At 38.7% G+C, this 20,099-nt stretch overlaps 1 protein-coding gene across 1 annotated transcript in view; it reads right to left on the bottom strand.

The window, feature by feature from the left end:
• COG3 (component of oligomeric golgi complex 3) overlaps window positions 1-19,796 on the bottom strand; it is a 35,716-nt gene extending 15,920 nt beyond the window's left edge. The window contains exons 1-14 of the mRNA XM_026072189.1: window positions 19,582-19,796; window positions 16,602-16,748; window positions 16,042-16,103; window positions 14,233-14,398; window positions 12,539-12,613; window positions 12,332-12,424; window positions 11,893-12,018; window positions 9,602-9,682; window positions 9,378-9,421; window positions 9,002-9,128; window positions 8,400-8,491; window positions 5,561-5,700; window positions 4,066-4,226; window positions 1,599-1,704 (exon numbers count right to left, since the gene is read on the bottom strand). Of these exons, the coding sequence (XP_025927974.1) occupies window positions 1,599-1,704; window positions 4,066-4,226; window positions 5,561-5,700; window positions 8,400-8,491; window positions 9,002-9,128; window positions 9,378-9,421; window positions 9,602-9,682; window positions 11,893-12,018; window positions 12,332-12,424; window positions 12,539-12,613; window positions 14,233-14,398; window positions 16,042-16,103; window positions 16,602-16,748; window positions 19,582-19,743 (1,582 nt within the window). The 5' untranslated portion in view covers window positions 19,744-19,796. The remainder of the gene's footprint in view (window positions 1-1,598; window positions 1,705-4,065; window positions 4,227-5,560; window positions 5,701-8,399; window positions 8,492-9,001; window positions 9,129-9,377; window positions 9,422-9,601; window positions 9,683-11,892; window positions 12,019-12,331; window positions 12,425-12,538; window positions 12,614-14,232; window positions 14,399-16,041; window positions 16,104-16,601; window positions 16,749-19,581) is intronic.
• Window positions 19,797-20,099: the final 303 nt, after the last annotated feature.

Genomic DNA, 20,099 nt, shown 5'->3' with positions numbered 1-20,099 from the left:
AGATATTCAAAATGCGCCTGGATGCAATCCTGTGCAATGTGCTCTAGGTGACCCTGCTTGAGCAGGGGGGTTGGACTAGATGATCTCCAGAGGTCCCTTCCAACCTCAGTGATTCTGTGATTCTGTGAAAGGCAAAAATGATTCTGTCATGGGGTTTTCTGTAAACATTAAAAAAAGCCCACCTCCTGGACAACCTTTGTAATATCTCTGTATGCGCAAAATGAATTTTCCCAGAAGATGACAGATAGAAGTCTTGTATTATTCTCATTTTCCCCTTAGATGTTGGGAAATGGCTGAGCCAATAGCATGAAAGCCTTGATTCCTATTCGCAACATTCAAAAAAGTTAAAAGTTTCACCTGCTGATGTAATAAGCCCTTGTGAGTTGTTTATGTGGTCAATGTGCGGAATTGTCTAAAAATAATCCAGTAATATCCTTCCCCCTTTTGCAATAAAAAAGTTATTGTCACAGGTCTGTCAGACCTTGGGTGTTCTGTCTGAGGTTCCTAAGCTACCTGCTAGTCACTTCAGCTCCTTCTGCAGGCACTGAAAAGGGAGAGGCACACCTCTGAGGGGCGACTAATCCCCATCATCTCGGAGATCTTAGAATGGGATGAAGGACATCATATAGGTTCCTCCCTTCTCCTGAAGGCTGGTGGGGTCTGCGTGACTTGCTACTTGCCTCAGGCTGGGCATGCGGCATATGAACCCTGCTCTTCACAGGGTTTGTGGACTCTTAACTCAAAATAGCCAGCAAGATCTGTGCACACCTTGCAAGCCAAAAGCAAGAAACTGCCAGGTAATCAAAAGAAATACGAGAACCAGCTGAAAAAGAACTAAGAAAAATGCTGCTGGGAAACACCACCATTCTGACAAATGATAAAATAAAAGGAGAAATTCTTCACAGATCTTAGACATATATTTAAAGGGTTGTAACACTCAAATGACTGACATTAAATGAACCAAATTCCATGGAATTTGCTCCCAGTTCACTGTAATTTACAGACACAAGGGTCACAGATATTTAAAAAGTCAAGGACTGTATCATGAATTACTGCAATAGCTAAAACTATTAGCTGGTTTTAGTAAGTATAAACACATTCAAAGGAAAAAGTCACTTCTCCAGTTAAAGGCACACACAAAACCACTCCTGAATACCTGAAGTATTCATTTAACAAATGAATTTTGCTTGACAAACCAAAACCAACCTTCTCATCTTAGCACAGTTAACAAACAGGAACATCCTTAAGTACACATCTTGGTGGCAGGGGCATTTTGCAGTAGGTAATATAGAAGCTCACTTTTATACAAAGTATAATAGATGCTGTCAACTACAGAAGCAGTTGCTGCAAAGAATGGATTACACTGCAGCACAAGAAAATGTCACAGCCACCAAAAACATAAAATTAATTTTCTCCTCATTCCAAAAAGTTAACAACCCCTAGACAAAGTTTACCTCTCAAAATCTGAAGTTCTCTGGGAAATTAACTCTTTAAGATACATGCAAGTTTCTCACTGATGGTTCAAGTTAATGCTCACTCACCATAAGCTTTATGCATCAATTTGGCAGTGTGATATGCAAATATATTTCAAGACATACCAGATTTAACTAAGCTGCAGGACTCTGGATCTTCTAGCCGGACATCTGAAAACGAAGCTTCAGATGGCAGCTTCTTCTGTTCATCTTTTAAGCTCTGTGCAATTTGCTGCAAAGAAAAATACCGTGTAATTTTTTTTTTTTTTAAGAACCATTATATTTCTCTATTTATAATAGAGAAAGAAGTAATAAATTGTAAAAGAAGTCTGCTACATTCAGATCACCAGTATTTTAGAGAAATGAAAACACAGCAAAGACAGCTTCTACAACAGTAGCAGAAACATGTTAACATCAATTTAAGACTCAGAAGCATTATACAGATCTGTGTAAAGTGCAGTTCTTTCCATTTTGCCCATTTTTACTGATCCATAAAGATTAACCAGTCAAGCACCTAGAAACAGAAGTTCAAACCAGGGGAACCCAATTCAACGCTTAATTGGATTTCATACAGATAATCTCCATGATGGCTTTATTCCTATAAACGTTATGTGCAGATAGCCCTGAAGTGCTCTCTAGTTTACTCCCTGCAGGAGTTCAACAAAAAGCTTTCCTAACATTAYTCAACATTTTTATACTTCAACCTTTTTCACCAATTGGCCTGCTTCAAAGCAGCTACAGACAGCAAGAATGAGGAAAGAACTGCATTAATATTTGAGCAGAACAGCATAAGAAATAGCTCTGCCCTGTGCTTTTAACATTTTAATAATTTAGTTATCCAGACAAAAGGTCTCCCTAAATACGAAAGTTTCAATGTTTAAAAGCAATCAAGCAGCAAAATGAATCCCAAACCAGGTGAAAAACAGAGTCTTACGAAGACATACAAAGAACACCATATTTCTCTCTCTAGAATGAACTGTAAAACTCATTTTCTTCTTCTCCCTAACTGAATGGTCATAGAACCCTAATCAGAAAATAAGGCCTGGTGTAGACTAGGATGCTGCACTGCTTGCCTAGTTATGCACAAGTATAACTAACATTATAAAATTCTCACAATCTTTTTTTTCTCCAGTTATACTGATGCAAGTTTAGGGGAAAACAAAACAAAACAAAAAAACACTGCAGTCCTAACAGTTTTAATAGTATAACTTTTGATCACCATCCATCACGAAGAGAGGGATCACATTTAGCTGTATTTTGCATGGTGGGCTTTTCAATTACTTGTTTTGGCTTTTTCTTTAAGAACTTTTATTAGTCATTAAACTTTCAGAATAAAATGCACGGATTCCATAAAACTCACCAGCTTAGGGATTATGTGCTTTCCTAAAAACCTATGAATCTCATTTATAATCACCAAAAGATAAATTTTAACATAACAGTTTTAAATGTATATAAAGACAAGATTATAGCAATGTGAACTCAACACTGAGAAAGTTCTCACAATGCCTGTCAGGTTAGAAGCGAGAATTGCAAACAATAAGGTACAGTTATACAATGTTAACTTCTTCCAGACCACGGGCAATAAATATAAAACAAGCTTTACAGGAAAGAAAAGCTCTGATTCTGAAGTCAAGTAACAGCTTCTCTGCTGACTGGTCAGCTGCAAATAAATCCTACAATTTTCTGAGCACTAAGAGCAGAACAGAGGAACAAAGTCCCAGTCTTACTAGTCCATGCCAGAATTGCCATTCTTAGTCAACTCAATCCTTCAATAGATCAGGTCTCTTTTTATGAAATGAATGGCAACTGCTGTTTTGGAGGATTTTTAGTATGCCTAATCCCTTCCATGTAATACTAGCTTTCAGCTGCATATCAAATGCAGTTTGCTTTAGTCAAAAACTAATTTAAGGACCTTCATTGACCACTTATTTTATTCTGTGAGTAGTTTCATTCTCAAATCTTTTATCACTTTAGTATTCACCATTTAAAATAAATAGAATTAGTATGATTCTTTTCAATAGGAACATCGACTCAGAGGGCTTAGAATGACTACTAAAATGGCTAATAATAAGAGCTTGAAAAAGGTTACTGGAAACCATTGCTGACCTGTTAAGTTATCTAAAGGTACAACCAAACCTCTCCCCAAGTCCATCTGTGCATAGTRTGCACACATGCATACCAAACACTAGCTGACCAGTAATTCTGAAAACACACCTGTAGCTAACTGTGCGTGTCTAAGCTTCTCTCTTAAAAAAAATAAAAACCAAAAAACCATATATCTAGTAATAGCTGCTACTCATGAAAGTAAATAAAAAATTACTATTGTGAAAGGAAAATTTACAAGCTTCTAGTTTAGATAATATTGTTAACTGTGAGAACTACGGCCAGTTTTGCTGAGCTGGATGTAAAGTGTTCTCTGACACTGAGTTTGGGGTCATAATTTAAAATCAGCAGATGCCACTTTGATGGTGCCAGTAATACTACCCACAGGTAAGAACTGAAAAAAAACATCTGCAATGCACTATACTACACAACTGTATATACTGTCTATTAAAAAAAAAAAAAAAATCAAGGACAACATATAAACTGATACCTCCATCATTTCCAACTTGTCAGGATATGCAAGATCCCCTGGAGCAGGCTTGTAACCTATGATATCAGTCTGAATGTAAATGTGTGTCCTGTAGACAAGACGCTCTTGTACATCCTCTAACATCTGCTTGACACCAGCAGCAAATGCACCCAGTTGCTCAGCTGAAAAAAAAAGACACAAATTTGTTAATTTCATTACAAAAACAATTTTATGAATGCAAAGGTTTAAGTATCTCACATAGAACTGTCACAAAAGTGATCTGCTGCAGAAGTCAGAACATTTTTGAAACAGCAGCATGCAAATAAATTTGTGACATATCAGGAATTACAGAACTTCATTTTGGAGTCACTTCAACTCTCTAAATTTTCATCAGACTGGGGAAATTCAATCTCAAACTGAAAACCTCAGCCACCATGTTAAGTTTTCAGATTATTTGAAAGAGTTATCAGAACTAGAAGCATAAGAGCAGCATTTCTGCCTGGATACCAAACCTATGTGCTTCTTTGGTTTTATCATACCCAGTGTCTGCAGGGTGCCTGTCAAGAATTGACAAGCAAACTCATCTACCTATCCCAGTAGAACAGATGACCCAGAGCAGCTCAAGTCCAGCTTTAGAACTATTGTATCCACCTAAATTTTAGTAGTAGAAAGTCTCTCCTTAAGATTAGCCTAAAGACTATGCTACAACTTTTTCCTCATTCCCAATAGTGTTACAATTGTACTTGCAGGAAAATGAACAATTTATGATACCTGCACAGTTTCCGAGATGAGTTTCTCTGCCAGTTGGGAGATGAGTTTTATATACCAGCTACCAAGTGTGACTTCTATTCATTGCTTGTTCAAAGTTAGGACTGTGAAATGATTCCATTATACATTGGTAATACCAAGAAAATGAGTTACCAGACTTTTAATGATGGTCAGCCCACTTCTATGAGACCATGAACTTGGAACACTTTCAAAACTCTGAAGTTTCTATCAATTACATAACCCCTCTGCTAACATCACAATCTTTAGCATGGGAACCGCTATGTCAAGGAAAGAGAGAAAGAGGGAAAAAAAGAAAAAGAAAAGACACACCTCCAAATAGGTTTGAATTCCTTTTGTTTCATCATCATGTATACAGAAGGCTCTACATGGATGGGTCAACTATAGCAATTTATTTACTTGAAAAGATCCATTTAAATCAACCCTGATACATGTATACACACTGGCTGGAAGGCTGCTTGCATTAGTACAGTTTATAGGTAATAGGACTCTACAACACCAGTGTATTACTTTAAATAAAGATAAAACAAAGACCTTGAAAATACAGATCTTTCTATTATAAATAGAGAAACAATTTATTTAAAATAACCTTATCTCATCATTGAGATATTTAAGGCCCATTAGAAAACAAAACAAAAAATCCAGGGAGTTTGCCTCTGCAATTCAATAACACTTTTTATCATCAATTAGGAAGACAGCTAAAAACAATCAGATTCCGCCTATGAGTTACCATTGTTCTGTACATGATCTTCAAGCATCTCATTTTTGAGAATCCCACAGAGTTCAGACAGAGTCTCTAAATGAATAACATGGATGATCATTGGCCTCAGAACATCATATAATGAAAGACACAACTTCTCCAAGAGTTCACTGTGAAGAAAAAATAAAACATAGCATTATAAGCCACACTTTCAGGATCTCAAAATACCAAACTAAAATTGTATCACAAACAGGTTCCTTTATGGCAAAGGTTTTTAAAGTGAGGGCAAGAAAGCAATGCAACAGAGTATCATAGAAGTCCTTGAAAACAGCTGCTTAATGAACAACCCCCTGAGCTCCTGACAGGTCTTTTAAGAGATACAGAATACCAATCACTTAAAATTGGGGTAGAGTTTTGAATTCATCAACAAAAAGAACGCTTGACCTATCACAAGGGGAAGATGTTGCAAATTGATTTACCTGGCTTCTGCATAAAGAAATGTGCCTGCTGAGCTCAGAACCATATCCCCACTCCCCCCTTGAGAAAAGTCTCATCCAATTTCAAGTATTCAATAGTTTATGAGAACCAGGAACAGAAGCTTGGTAACCTCTACTGAAGTATTCTCAGCACCTACGGTAGCTATTCTCAACATTGTGAGAMACACCTTCCAACCTAACTGAAGTTATCAAACCAGTACAAAATGCAACACCACCAAAAATTCCCACTTCTGTTTATTTGTTAAATAATCATTTCTTGTTTTAAATGATGCGTTAACTAAGGACATGTAATATTCACTGTAGGCTATATTTGCCACTCCCAGTGCTCCCTTTACTAATCAYGTATTAGCTGATAATGCTGTTGACATTATCTGAAAATTTAAATCATCTCCCAGTTTAAACAAGGAAGTATCAAACAGTAAGGATATTTAAGTATTTACAGTTTGGAACAGTTAGTTTACTACAGTATAAAAAAATCCTTAAACTTCCTTGTTTTGTTCTTTATGTTCTGAAAAGGACACTCAGTTCCTTTCAGAACATGAACAAAAAATGTTAGTAGGAAAAACATTTTGAATCCGTCTCGTATGGCATTCCATAGCTTTAGGAGCAACTTGGTAAGACAGTAACTCTCCTCAAGTTAAAAGCACAAACCAAGAAGAAAGTTTCAACAGCCTAATTAAACACAACACTATCTCAGATCTCTACTCCTGTCCAGATTTTTGGTAAGCTCTTAGACCTGTACACAGACACCTAACTAATATTTCTTCAGATCATCTCAGCATTTTACAAAAAAGAGGCTATTTATTATGCACCTAAGAAAAGCCTAATACAGTATCTACTTTTCAAAACATTCCTTTCAAAATAAAATTCAGATGCAAGCAAAAAAGGGAAGTAGGTTGTTATGACAAGGGATATCAACTTTCCATCAAGATTCACAAATTACCAAAGTTGTTATTATTCTTGGTTTGAAGTGCAATAGTGATGAAATTTCTGTTTGAACAATATTTTACACCAATTTCAATTAAGGACACTTACTTCAGGAGTTGAACTAAGTTAGCTAAATTGGGTTCTTAAGCCAATTCAGTTAGGTCACCTCTAAACCCGAGTATGTCCAGCATAAGACCTCAATTTTTCAGAAAAGAGTTCCGCTTAAACTGAGCAGGAAAAAAGAAAAAGCAGCATCACAACCACAGCAACTCATACTCCCAAGAAAGAAGGGACAGACTGAGGGTAGAATTACTTTATCTACTTGAGACATACTTACAAAAGTAATCACTTAGCAGATCCTAAAGACACTGCAAATATAGTATAGTTCTGTTCTTCTGAGCATCCTAAGCTTAGCTCCTCCACGACTGTTTTAATATCCTCCCTTTTCTCAGGCTCCTGCTTAGAGGAGTATTCCTCCAGACTCCACTGAATGTCTTGGGCTTGAAGTCTTTTGTGGGTTTTGGATATCATTTAGATCTCTGGCAGTATGACTCATTTTTAGTGAGCCTCTATGCATTTCTGTTTTTGTTTTAGTTTTAGATGACAGGGAGGGTAGCAGGTAGGTTTTTTTCCAGGTTACACTTACTCAGCTCAAACTCCACTGACTTGATACTAAGATAATGCAACACTCAAAACAATTGTCTCAGTTATATTAACAGGAATATGCTTTATTTATGAACTTCATAGCAAGGGAACATGACCTGCCCAAATTTTAAAATTAAATGTCATTAAAACATACCAGCAAAATGGAGAAGGGGAACAACCTACTCAATTGTTCACCTTTCAAAGCTCTGTTGTAAAAAAGCTTATCATACTTTTAGGATGCAATTTCTATGCAAAGACAAACACCCTGTCTCTCTTCCAGATCTAGGTGAAGCAGATTCAGATCTCATCATTCCCAGATATCTGCTATCCTGCCTTCAGTTCAGGTCGTAGACAGGAAAATGCAAATATTCCTTGTCTACAAAGTCAGCTCGTTAACCCTAAATCCCTGATGAAAATGGCTGAAGTTTATCAACTTAATTTTACACTGAAGTAGATGAAAAGCACTTCTGCAATTCACTGTGCAAACCTTAGGCATGGAGGCAATATGAAAACAGCTGAGAGCTGTAGCACTGTAAACTTCTACAGCTATTTCTGTGCGTCTATCTCTTTCAAATCATTTACTCAGATAACTTATGGATAATTTATCAACTTTGCTTGAAGAAAAAGAACCCCAAGAACATCAAAATCTGAAGCATAAAGTAATTTAAGTTTTTTTTTCCTTGCTGGTTCTTACCAAACAACTTCAACACAACTGTATTTGCCATATAATGCTGACTGCTATTATCATAGCACAGTAAATACTAAACGCAGTAAAAGAAAAACCAGTATGTACCACCTACTCCAGCTTTGGTGTTGGTTTTGTGAAGAACTCATTGTAAAGCTGGTGTTCATCTTGGCATACATGGACCATAAAGGCACAACCACTTCGTACCTGTATTCAGAGAAATACATATACTTGATTATTAAACGATTTTCCTTGCACCAATACTGAAGGAAGCATTACAGACACTATTACTACAGCTAGGATTAAACTGAAGTTTTGTGGAATTCAGAATTACTCAGATCAAGTATCAAACTAAGGACTTAGAAGATTTTATTAGCCAAAAAAAGCTCATTGTGCAGCTGCTGTTCCTTTTTGTTTCTCGTAAAATTTAACACAGTTTACGTTTTTGCAAACACCCCTTTGTGAGGTTTGTTTCAGAGCAGATACAGAAGAATCTTCCACAAAAAGAATCTTTCACAAATAGAATATGGAATCTTCCACAAAACACACAACACTACCTGAAAATATTAACAAAAAATTCACATGATTTAAAATCGTAAACAAAACTGACAATTCTACATGTAAGCAGTTGAATTAAACAAATGAATTCTGCTGAGAGAGAAGAAAAAAAAAAGAAAATATAACAACACACCCAAAACACACCACTATTTTTCCTACCAGAGCACAATGATCTCTGTTGTTCTGACTGGTTAATTCCGTAACAGTGCTAGCGATACTTGGACCAAGCAAAAGCTCCCTCTGGTCGAGGTAACACTGATGGATTTCATTGAGAAGTTGTTGATACCTGGCCAAACAAACCAGAAATTAAAACAGTAACTGCATACTGAGGCTTATTTCCTGTTAAGCACAACATTCATTATAATATCCTCTTTCAAGTCTACAATTATGTAACTTGAAAATTTTAAGGTTTTTAGATTTTCAAATTTTAAAACTTTCTTTTAAATGAAGTATATGTTAAACACAGCGTTTTAACAAAATATAAAGACTTTCAAAAGTTAAAATATTTGAAAATAAATTATGTAGACATACTCACTCTGGCATTTTCTCAGATCTTTGCTCTATTTGCTCAATAAGAGTCTAGTCAATAAAGAGAAAAAAAAGAATCATCAGTAATCAAATTTCTCTGATCATTGGAAAGTAGTTTGGAAAATTCTTTTTTCATGGACAGCTAATACACAATCGTTGCATTCACCAGTAATGAATTTAAAACCCATTTTCATGGCTTCCCCATTAGCAATTAGTTACCAGTCTACTTACTCTGACTTTGGGAGCAGCTGCTCTGAATTTTACATAAAACAGTGTGAAGGCATTGTCAGTATTTGGCACAGCTGAAGGATCCTAAAAGAAGAGATGAGTAATTCATTAAAAAAGGAAAATGCTGTATTTGGCTTCTAGTAACAACTGGCTGAGATAATTAGGCTCTAAAACAGGAAATGGGTTCTTCACATTTATATTGTCAGCTGAATAACTCTTCACTGCTTTCCACCCAGAAAGACATGCTTGTTTCAGAACTCTGATAAAGCCAGATGGAAGAACAAAACCCATAACAAAACCAAAGACTCAACCAAAGGTCTCAACAGCAGAAGTAACACTTTCAGTAATTACTGCATTCTCCATTAGAGATAATGATTTTCCCTGGACCTGCTACACTTCCACAGATTAAACTGCAACAATCAGTAGAACTGAAATAGGACAGAAATCTCTCTTTTATGCATCAGTCTTGGAGCTGAGAAGTAAGTTTCAACTGGAATGCCAGGTTTTGAGGCAGCAGCCCCTGCAGCTCCTCAGCTTAGCTAGGTGGACCACTAAGACTTGAATGTATTCTAGCACTAACAAAGCAGAGCAAGCAGAGACCCAAGACAGCTGCCAGGCTTTCTTCCCCTTATGCCTACTAACCTACAGAGAAACAACAGCACCTCTCCCTTTAAACRTAGTGAGGACAGGAAAACTCTTCCACCTTCCCCCACTCCTCCCTTCATTCTACGATCAACCTGACCATCCCCTTCTACAAACGCAACAAAATTCCCAAAGTTCACATTGCAGGAATAACAAAGAAGAATGTCAAGACCTCATCAGCCCCTCTGCAGTTCTCACCAGACCTCTTTTGTGTTCCAATAGGAAATCACATCACCTGATCACAACTGAAATCTCACTTGGTTCAGTACTCCACTTCCAGCAGAAGCACAAATTAGATGTTTCAACAAAATATGCAAAATCCATGTAGCTAGTAAGGGGGAGGTCATCTGTCTCCTAAGAGAGGTTTTCTCCTTGACTTTCAATAACTAAGCAGCAGTTCAAACCCAGAAGTGAGAGGTTTAATTACTTTCTGTAGACATGCTTAGATATATCCAATCTCACCTGAACTCAACTCAGCCATAGCAATCCAGTGGCATCAAGCCAAGTCCTGCACCTACAGCACTAAACTACAATACTTTTTTAAAAAAATTAAGAAATTAGTTTTGTACCAAACATCGACAACATTCAGGGCCAATTAACCAAGGTCTTTAATCCAAGAGTATCCTTTAGCAATAGTTTCCATGAATATTGTCTAAAAACTCTTTATTTGTATCAGTTCTCAATTTTAGCACCTTTCAGTTTCACTGGTTATCCCTCATGACACTTACTTTGAGTTATAATAGGTCTGAGCACAAAGCACACAACAGTTAATTGGAAAAAGAAAGAAAGCAAGTAGAAGGAGATAACTCATTCTCCTCCTTATCCTCTGCTAAGATACTGCAGCACTACTAATAAAGTTTTTATGAGACCAAAAAAATGTCCCTATTGCCATTGGAGTTAGTGGGAGTCAATCACCTACCTCTTCCCTGCGACTCTCAAACATCGTTACTATTTTAAAACTGACCRAAAGACACTGCTAAAACCAGCAGGAACTTGCCACAGTTACTCTGCAGATAGCACAAAACATTGCAAACTTATCCCAAAATACTTGCCGTCTGATACCAGAAGAGTCACATCATGAACTCTCAGGTTTTTGGTTTTAAACAGGTTTTATCCTGCAATTCCCCTGTTCTTGCTTTCATCCTTCAAGTATTCCCTGCAACGCTCCATGTCTCCTGTGATGCATCTCCAAAGTGGAATCTCCGCAGTGTTCAAATGTTTCTTGCACACCCTCCTCACTTGGCAGCACAGGCAGCTTAGACTATGGCTGATGCACAGTAACCAGGGCGCTAACTGGTTCAGGCAAACATGCTCTCTGGACCAGTTGGTTGCTGCCTCTCAGCAGTTTTAACTTGCATGCTTACCCATTCCTGGCCTTCAGTGAAGTTACTGCTCATGTACCAAGCCTTCAATTTGCAGGAACTTTTTAATCTTGTACTCATCACTATGCCTCTGTCAGATATGGCTGCAACTTGGCCAATCAATACAAGCACTGTGGTATGGAGGACAGAACTGACCTATTTTCACATGCAACTGCTGACACCTCCCTTCCTCCTCCTTCCCCTCCCCAAAAAACAATAGAGAAGAAAACTATCTGTATTACAACAGACATTTCAGTACAGCTCAAGTTACCACTTACTGATTTGCCTTACCCTTTTCATTAACTGGCTTGTGAGGTTCTGYAGTGTGTTCACAGTGTATGTCTTGATCAGGTGCATAGCTTTAGAAAGGCATTGCTTAAACTTGGTCAAATATACAGGATAGTCTTTAAAGTTTGGCTGTAAGAAATAAGAAATCCATTTTAAATATGAACAATAAAAGACAGTTGCAAAATTTATCAAAACTTAAGATACTTGTTTACTAGCTAGAAATGTTGGTTTGTACAAACTGAAAGTGGTATTTCATAAATATTAAGCAGAAGAATAGTAAGTATATTCAGTTAAAATACCTCAATTGTATAAACTGCCATCTTTGCTTTCTTACTGTAGTTAGCAAAGAGACTATTTTGCAGGAAAAGAAAAACAAAAAGTTTCAATAGATGGTTTTGAAATAGTATTAAGATTTAACTAAAACCAATACTGAATTACTTACATGTGAAGAAATATATGCAATACAATCATCAAGCTTAGCCAGCATGGGAATGAATCCTTCACTGTTCACAGACAGCGTAGGGGAGTTCAATTTCTTTGGAAAATAAGACGATGCATCAATTGCAAGGAACCAAAACAACTTACTTAAAGTTTTAAAGATTAGTATACTTTCACTTTTTAAGACTATTAAAAGTGAAATATTACTTACTGTGCTAACATTTTCCAGCTCATTAAAATAAGAAAGTTTCTGCTGGATGTTTTCAGCCAGGTCAACAAGCTCTGACTATTCGAAAACAATAAAAAAAGATAATCAGTAACCCAGCAAGTAGTTTAAATTTTAGAAATTAAGTCTTCAGCCTCCCTCTCCCCAAAGTCAAGACATAAAAAGCTCTCAGCACACACCAGTGTTAACTAGCTCCAAATAACCTGCATCCAAATAAGTACAATAAAAAATGGCAGAATACAGCAGTGCTCTCTCTCATCAGAGAAACACATATTACTGTATTTGTATTTAAAAATGTGTATTCCCTATGTTTTTCAGCATTCCACAGATACTACCACACACAAATAGCAGGCCTGTCATCAGTATTACAAAGAACTCAGGAAATCCTGTATTTCAATATTGGAGCCTTTAAAAATTCTCCCTTAGCCAGTTTTTGGGTATCTCCCATAAAAATGCAAAAAAAAAAAATCCATGTAGATTTTCAGGGACAGTAACTTTGAAGACTTTAATCTACTTGCAAACCCTGCTTCTCTGTACATCAAAACAGCACACTTGCAAACGCACTGCATCCAGCAGACCTTCCAAAGGGTCACGAAGCATGTAGAACAAACAGTGAGGATGGTCAAAAGCTGTTGGGACTATATTTTGGTCTGTGTATTTTTGTCTTAACAAAAATGCCTGACAATCTACAACATGGAGGACTTCACAACCAATTTCAAGACTTTGGCTAGTGTTTCTAATTCTGACTTAAGAGTTTGAGGCCTTTCTTCTATCAGCTATCCTGGAAAACTGGTTCTATTTCCACAAAGATGTACAGTTACCACAGCAGCTGGGGATGAAGGCAGCACATACTAACAAAAATTTGCTTGTTTCCGTTCTCCAAAAAGACAACAAAAGCATCTTCTCTAGCATCATTCTATTACAAGATATTTCTTTTTTTAAAACATAGACCTGTTCTGATTTCACTATGATTTGTTAACAGGTTCATTCCTACCTATTAAGAATGCGATGTCTCTACTATTTAGAGTTTCTGCTTTATTAAGTGCATTCATACAGTATTTAAAATGATTCAGCAGTTCATGAGTAAAAGCAAAGATGACAACAAAGTTCTGTGATGCTCCCCCCCCTCCCCCCCCCAGAAAAGCAACAATTAAGACTGGTTTTGAAGCAGGATCTCTTATGATGACAAGCTCTGAAAGGCTTAGATTTTGATTCATGCTGGACCATGCTTCAACAACCTTATGTCACCAATATTTTGAGACCTAAAAAGGCATCTTCATTATACTACTGTTGGAACAACTCATGAGGAAAAAGAAAATATCTAGGAGATAAGCTGGTAACTTCAAAAAAAAAAAACAAAAAAAMCCTCTCTCCTTGCAAAAAAAACAGTTCAAAATACTCCTGTAAGTAATATGAATTACTAATCTCAATACTTGTCAGGCATCAATTACAGAAGCCCTCATCAGCTAGCTACCCTTCTTGATTAAAGTGTAAATCAACATGTACTGAACRTTTTACACAGAGAGCCTGACCCTCCAGCTGGAGGTGAAACACATTGATGGGGTCCCACACAAAGGAGGGACTGTCACCACAACTCACAAGTTTCTTCAGCCTAAGAAAAAGGAATTTTACTTTATCGCACCTTAGAAGCTTCCAGCAACCCTCCCAGCAAAGATTACCTGCTCCTTCAAAAGTTGTTCACAGGCTTCATGTAGTGTTCCTGTCTTTGTCGACACAAAAAGATACTGTTTCTGCAATGACTCTAGATGCTGAAGGGCACTATTCACATCATTCAGTATAGCATCGCACTGCTCCTGAAACCCAGACAAGTAATCCCTCATCTGTCTAGAGAAAGAGAACCAAAAGATAACAAAAGTAAAATTACACTTTCCATATTTGCAAATTCAACAGCCTACAGTGACACTGGCACTATCTTTCCCTGAGAGAAACCAGTTCTGGGGAAAAAAAGACCACTTGCACGAAGCAAGTGTGCACAATGAGCAGATACTTCCTGACCTGCAGATGTAAAGCCATAGGGTTCGGAACAGCCACTGCAGTAACTCTGGTTCCCTGATATCCCTTATAGCAAGCCTACCCAGAAAGCAGCAGCATGTCTAGAGACTAGTCTAGAGACTAGTGCACACACTGTCTAACTGAGCAGCACAAACATGCTGACCACTGCAGGCTACTGCTAACAGCTAAATTCTACCTGCCTTGCTTTCAATAGGGGTGTTAATTTGGGTTTCTTCTTCTATACAACTTTTAATTTCCATTTAGAAATGAATTTTACTTTTCTAAAGTAGCTGCAATTAACCAGATGATTCAAAAGTTATCATGAGGATTGAAAGAGGCTGAAATCAAAAAGGTTCAGTATCTAATGTCGCCAAGTCTGTCTAAAGCTCAATACAGATATAAACTCTAAACGATTATTAAATATTTGCCAAGCATAACATTTAAATAAGAAATAWTTTAAAATGAATTACTCCTGGATGACAGGTGAAACCACTGTGTTCTACCTTGCCATGTACAAAGCAGTATGTAAAACCACAACTCTGTCTCATGCAAACCTTTAGTGTACAACAGGCAGAGAAATAACTCATTTTCCTCCTGCAGGTAATTACAGAATTGCCATCCTACAAACCACCCTGCACCCATGATACACCAAAGTATCTGTATGCATTACAAATGCCAAGTGTACAGATGCCCTCTTTTTTTTTTTAGGTTGTTAATGATCTGAACTCAGTATAAGCTTAAATCTCTGATTTTAGGAAATAACATGCTCAAACATCAAAACAAGAAGGGAAGAGACAGATCAGATTAAAGCACAAAAACAGGACAGGGGAATACAGCAGGGAAAGTTCTTAAAGTTTCAAAATACAGGTCAGTTTTCATAAAAGCCATTAGCAGATTTAGCTGAGCCATTCAGTCATGCTTCAGATAAGACTCTTGAGAATGTGAAAGTCAGTGTGAAGGCGTTCTTCTGAGCCTGGTGGAAGAGTCAGTTAGACAGAAMCAGATGAGAATGCCATGCCCCAAAAGCGGAGCTGAGCAATGTGTCAAAGAACGCTGGGAATGTGAATACAGACTCACAGACATAGCCACTGGTGAACTAAACTGTGATATCTGCACCCATTTACCCAGTCTCTCCATCACAGGATGCCATTTTGACAGCAGCTGTTGAAAAGGCATGTGATAGTCCTTAAACTGCCATTGTCTACAGTCCAGCCTATAAGTCAAAACTAATTTTAATTTGTCTTAATATATCATTGGGCAGGTCAGAAAGAAATCTGTGTTCCTTGTAACTGCCCTGTCACAAGGCCAACAGCCTTCAGGATGGGGCATACAGCTGTGGGAAGGAAATAACTTCAGCTGTTCCAATACATTTACCGACAGTTTAATTTGAATGTGTGCTAACATTATACAGACAAGATGAAGGTCTTTGAGGTTTAAATTGTTTACAGTGAAAACAAATGAGGAAGAATACATACCTGTACTTTGCACCTTCATCTTGATCCATCTGTGTCTGTAGTTGAGCAAACCATGAGAAGAACTAGAAGAGATTTTATGGTGTCAACAGCACAGATCTTATGTGCAATAAGTTAGAAAAAAAAAGTCTATGAAACAGAAATTCAGAAAATGAACTGCACCATTTCTCTTGATAAAGATAGTGAGATTTAAGAACTTAATTGCTAAGGAAGAAACAGAAGAATAACTCCACCACTAAGCTAAACAGGAAAGATTGAATTTCATTGGATCTTATTTGCATAGGAACAAGGCTGTTACACTAGAAAGAGATTTTTGTCTATTATGASCAACGTCACTTTACTGAAGTGATGCCTTACCCTCACATAAGACTCCACTCAAAAAGGGGAAAGTATCTGTTACTTCAGAGCTAAGACATCAACTTTTTTTTTTCTAAGTTTCTTCTTATACCTTGAACACTAATAAAATAATTTAACTAAACCACCAAAAGCTAGGCAGGAGACGCAGAAATTCCTGTTCTCTGAAAAAGATTACAGTAACTTTGAGGAGATTCAGCATCATTTACCTGCTGTGCTGTTTCAATTCTTTCATCCTCCATTCCCAGTATGGCAAATCCTTTCATGAGAACATCCTCTGTAGATTCTGGCACTGCGGCCGTCAGTGTAACAGTTAGCGACTGCGATGTTAGACTGCACAAATCTTCAATTGGAAGCTGCTCATGAAAATCCACAAACTTTAGTTAAATGACTTACTAAAAATAATTATATTCAGTTCAACTACAGTAAACTCAATCCACAGCATTAACTTCAGAAAATCACATTTCGTTTTGAAAAAAAAAAAAAAATGTAATGGACATTTTATAAACCTATGCAACAATAAACCAACAGCCAGCATACCAATATATTCAAAAATACCTAACAAATTTTTTCCGTTACACTCAGAAAACATTAAATGGCATTTTGTATTAGTATATGTTTGTCTAAAGAACTAAAACTGAACGTACAGGTACCTGACATACTGATGAAGTATACATTAATCTCCAGCTGAACTAGCTATATATCCAGACAAATGCACTAAAGTATCTGAACACAGAAGAATTCAGAACTCATGTAGAAGCAAAAACAAATGTCACTATTGTTTGCACTGTGCAACACCACCACAGTACAGGAACCATCAGAATTTTTTGCCAGGTATTCAGAGAAAATTCAAGGCTTAACAATGCTAGAACTTATTGAGGACATGCATATTCTTTCAAACATTTCTAATGAAGAAGTTAAGCTAAAAAGAAAGGTTCTTCTAGAAAGGCTCTGCTGAATAGGAGTTATTAGCCACAACAATTTTTTTTAAGCAGGAAAAATACAGAAAAAGTAACTTCAGAGTAATCTTGTTTAAATATAATTGGAAACTTTATTAGTTTATATTGCAAAATGAGTTCAAGAAATGAAATACTGTTACATCATTTTAATTAGCATAATACCCTTTGGTTCACTGACAATTAAAGGATGTTTTCTGAGTTGCTGAGAACATGAGCAACAGAAAAACAGAAAACACTAAAAACGAATGAAAAGAGAAGCAAATCCTTGTATCTCTCTAGAAAATTACTCACTTAGTAAAATTCTTGCTTAGTAAAATATTCATTGTCTGAGAACGTTAGTCTGGTAAAGAAAGACCGATCAGTGTTTCAAATATTTGAGAACTTGACCTATCTTTTTCAATTTCCACATATACCACCCCAAAATGTTTCTGGGTGAAAAAAATGGAGTCGGGATGAATAGTCACCAATAATGGAACTGAGATTTCAATCATATTTCCAGAAGTAAAAATTGAGTAGGCAGGACCCTAATCATGAAGTCAAGAATTAATTCTCTTGTAAAGAGAATCAGAGCCTATTTTTTCTAAAAAGCTGAGAGCCACCACCCCAATGCACTTCAGCAGGAGCCAAGACTGCCTGAAGCCCTCAAACTTCATGACATTCCAGCTGTCCTAACTGTAAAATGCAGTAACTGCCTTGTTGTAAAGGTGTTTTAGATCCTTAAGAACATCCTCCAATAGCAGGACATTCTTCTACAGTCATTTTGGATATCTGCCAGCATTTACTTTCCTACAGCTGCAAACAGCTTACAGAAGACAGAAACCGGAAATTCTGAACAGAACAGGTTCTGAAACCAAACAGCTGTATTTCAAGAAGGAATGGTTTTACCCTCCCTTTGTTATTGAAACTTTCAAACACTTGTTGGCACCCAACTTTGTTAACTTTCTGGTACTATAACTTATGTTACAATCCTTTTCAAATAGAAAACCTCTCATGAAAAAAGACAAGTTACAAAGGCTGTAAACAGTCTTTTCTGAAAGCAAATCAAAAACTTCCTGTACGTTTAACTAGTGGATCTTAAACATGCTATTGAGAGCTTAATATGTCTTTTTTTCTTTTGGTAGAATAGTTTTTTCCTCACTATTCTGATTTGCATCAAGAAATTAAATATATTCAGAGTGGTGTGTAAGAAGAACTGTAAGTATGTAATACTGTTTAATAGCAAGAAAGCAGGCAAGCCTGACTTCCTAGCAGGATATTCACAGCACTTAAATACACTTTGCCACTAATTTTCTACAGGAACCAAGAAGTAAAGGAAATATTATAATGCACAAGTATAGCTTAACATTGTACTGAGCTGCTTAAATAAAAGCCAATTTTATCTCAAATTAGATTAACTTCCCTCTYGTTAAACAATTGTTTCCCAATGCAAATCAATACAATGCTGATTTTAGCATGGCAAAGAAATGCAAACATTTCATTCCTCCTCCCCTTGCAGAGATCACAGCAAGGAAGCATTCATGAATAACTCACCAACTTGTCAGGGTTTCTTTAATGTTTTATAACTGTATGGGAGATCATGTCTTCCATTGTAATAATGGATGGACAGACTTTTCACCACTATTACTAGTTGTATATGGCATGCTAAATCTTTCTTAAATTGTTACAGAAAGTGACATTGCTCTCACAGTAGCTATGAATTGATTTGGACCAAGTTAAAAGGATGAGAAAGGTGACTGTGGTCAAAGCGCTCAACTTCAAGAGGACAAACCCTGACGAACTAAGGGAACTAGTTAGCGAACACGACCAGTGCGAGGAGCCCATGAACAGTCCTCGGATTTTCTTTTAGGAGAGAAGCTGCAAAAACTGCCTGTGAACCCCCCTGCGAGCAGGGGTGGGCAGGCACTGCACCGAGCACTGCTGGACACAGCACCCGGGAGAGGGGAAGGAAGAGGGCCTACGGAAGAAGGAGAAACCGGGCGACGAGCACGGAGGGCGGCTTCGGCCGCCAAGACGGGCGAAGGCACCGCGCTGCAGACGAGACACCCCGAGCCCCGCGGGGAAAGGGGAGAGCGCGGGGCGCCGCGCAGCGAGCCCCGCGGGAGGGGCCCGCCCGGCCCCGGCCCCTCGGCCGCGCAGCCCCGGGCACCCCGGGGCCGGGCCGCCGCCGGGCGACGTGGCGCCTCGCGGCCGGCAGAGCCGCTAGGGCCGGGGCCGCGCCGCCGCCCCTCACCTCAGGCGGCACCGGGAGGTTCTCGGCCGCCGCCTTAAGCTCCAGCACCGAGTCCGTCTGGCGGTCGCTGAGCGGCGCCGCGGGCTGCGGGCGGCGGTCCCACAGGCTCAGCTTGTCCCGCGTATCCCGGTCCGCCAGCTCCGGGGGCGGCGGCTCCGCCATGCTGGCGCGGGCGGCGGCGGCGGCACTTCCGGCCGCGTCCAACAGCTGCCGGGGGGGCGAGGAGCGGGGCGGAACGGCCCGAGCGCGGCGGCGCTTCCGGGGGGAGGCACGTTCCGCGTCGCGTGGCGGCGACGCCATTGGAGGGGAGGAGAAGTGCGTCACCGAGGGACGGGAAGGAGCGGGGCGGTAGCGGGCGCGCGGCGGCGCTGGGCGCCCCCTGCGGGCCGGGAGGCCCAGCCCGGGGGCGGGGGGGGGCGCAGCCCCGCCGCCGCCCCCAGCCCTGCCCAACTCCTTACACACGCATCCAGCCCCCCCAGGCGTCACCACGGAAAAGCATGCGGCTGCCACCAACGTGT

This window comes from Apteryx rowi, unplaced genomic scaffold, assembly GCF_003343035.1.
Source record: "Apteryx rowi isolate R43461 unplaced genomic scaffold, aptRow1 scaffold_339, whole genome shotgun sequence".
Lineage (NCBI taxonomy): Eukaryota > Metazoa > Chordata > Aves > Apterygiformes > Apterygidae > Apteryx > Apteryx rowi.
The sequence above is the reverse complement of the archived record's forward strand: the minus strand, read 5'-3'. Positions and strand labels throughout refer to the sequence as shown.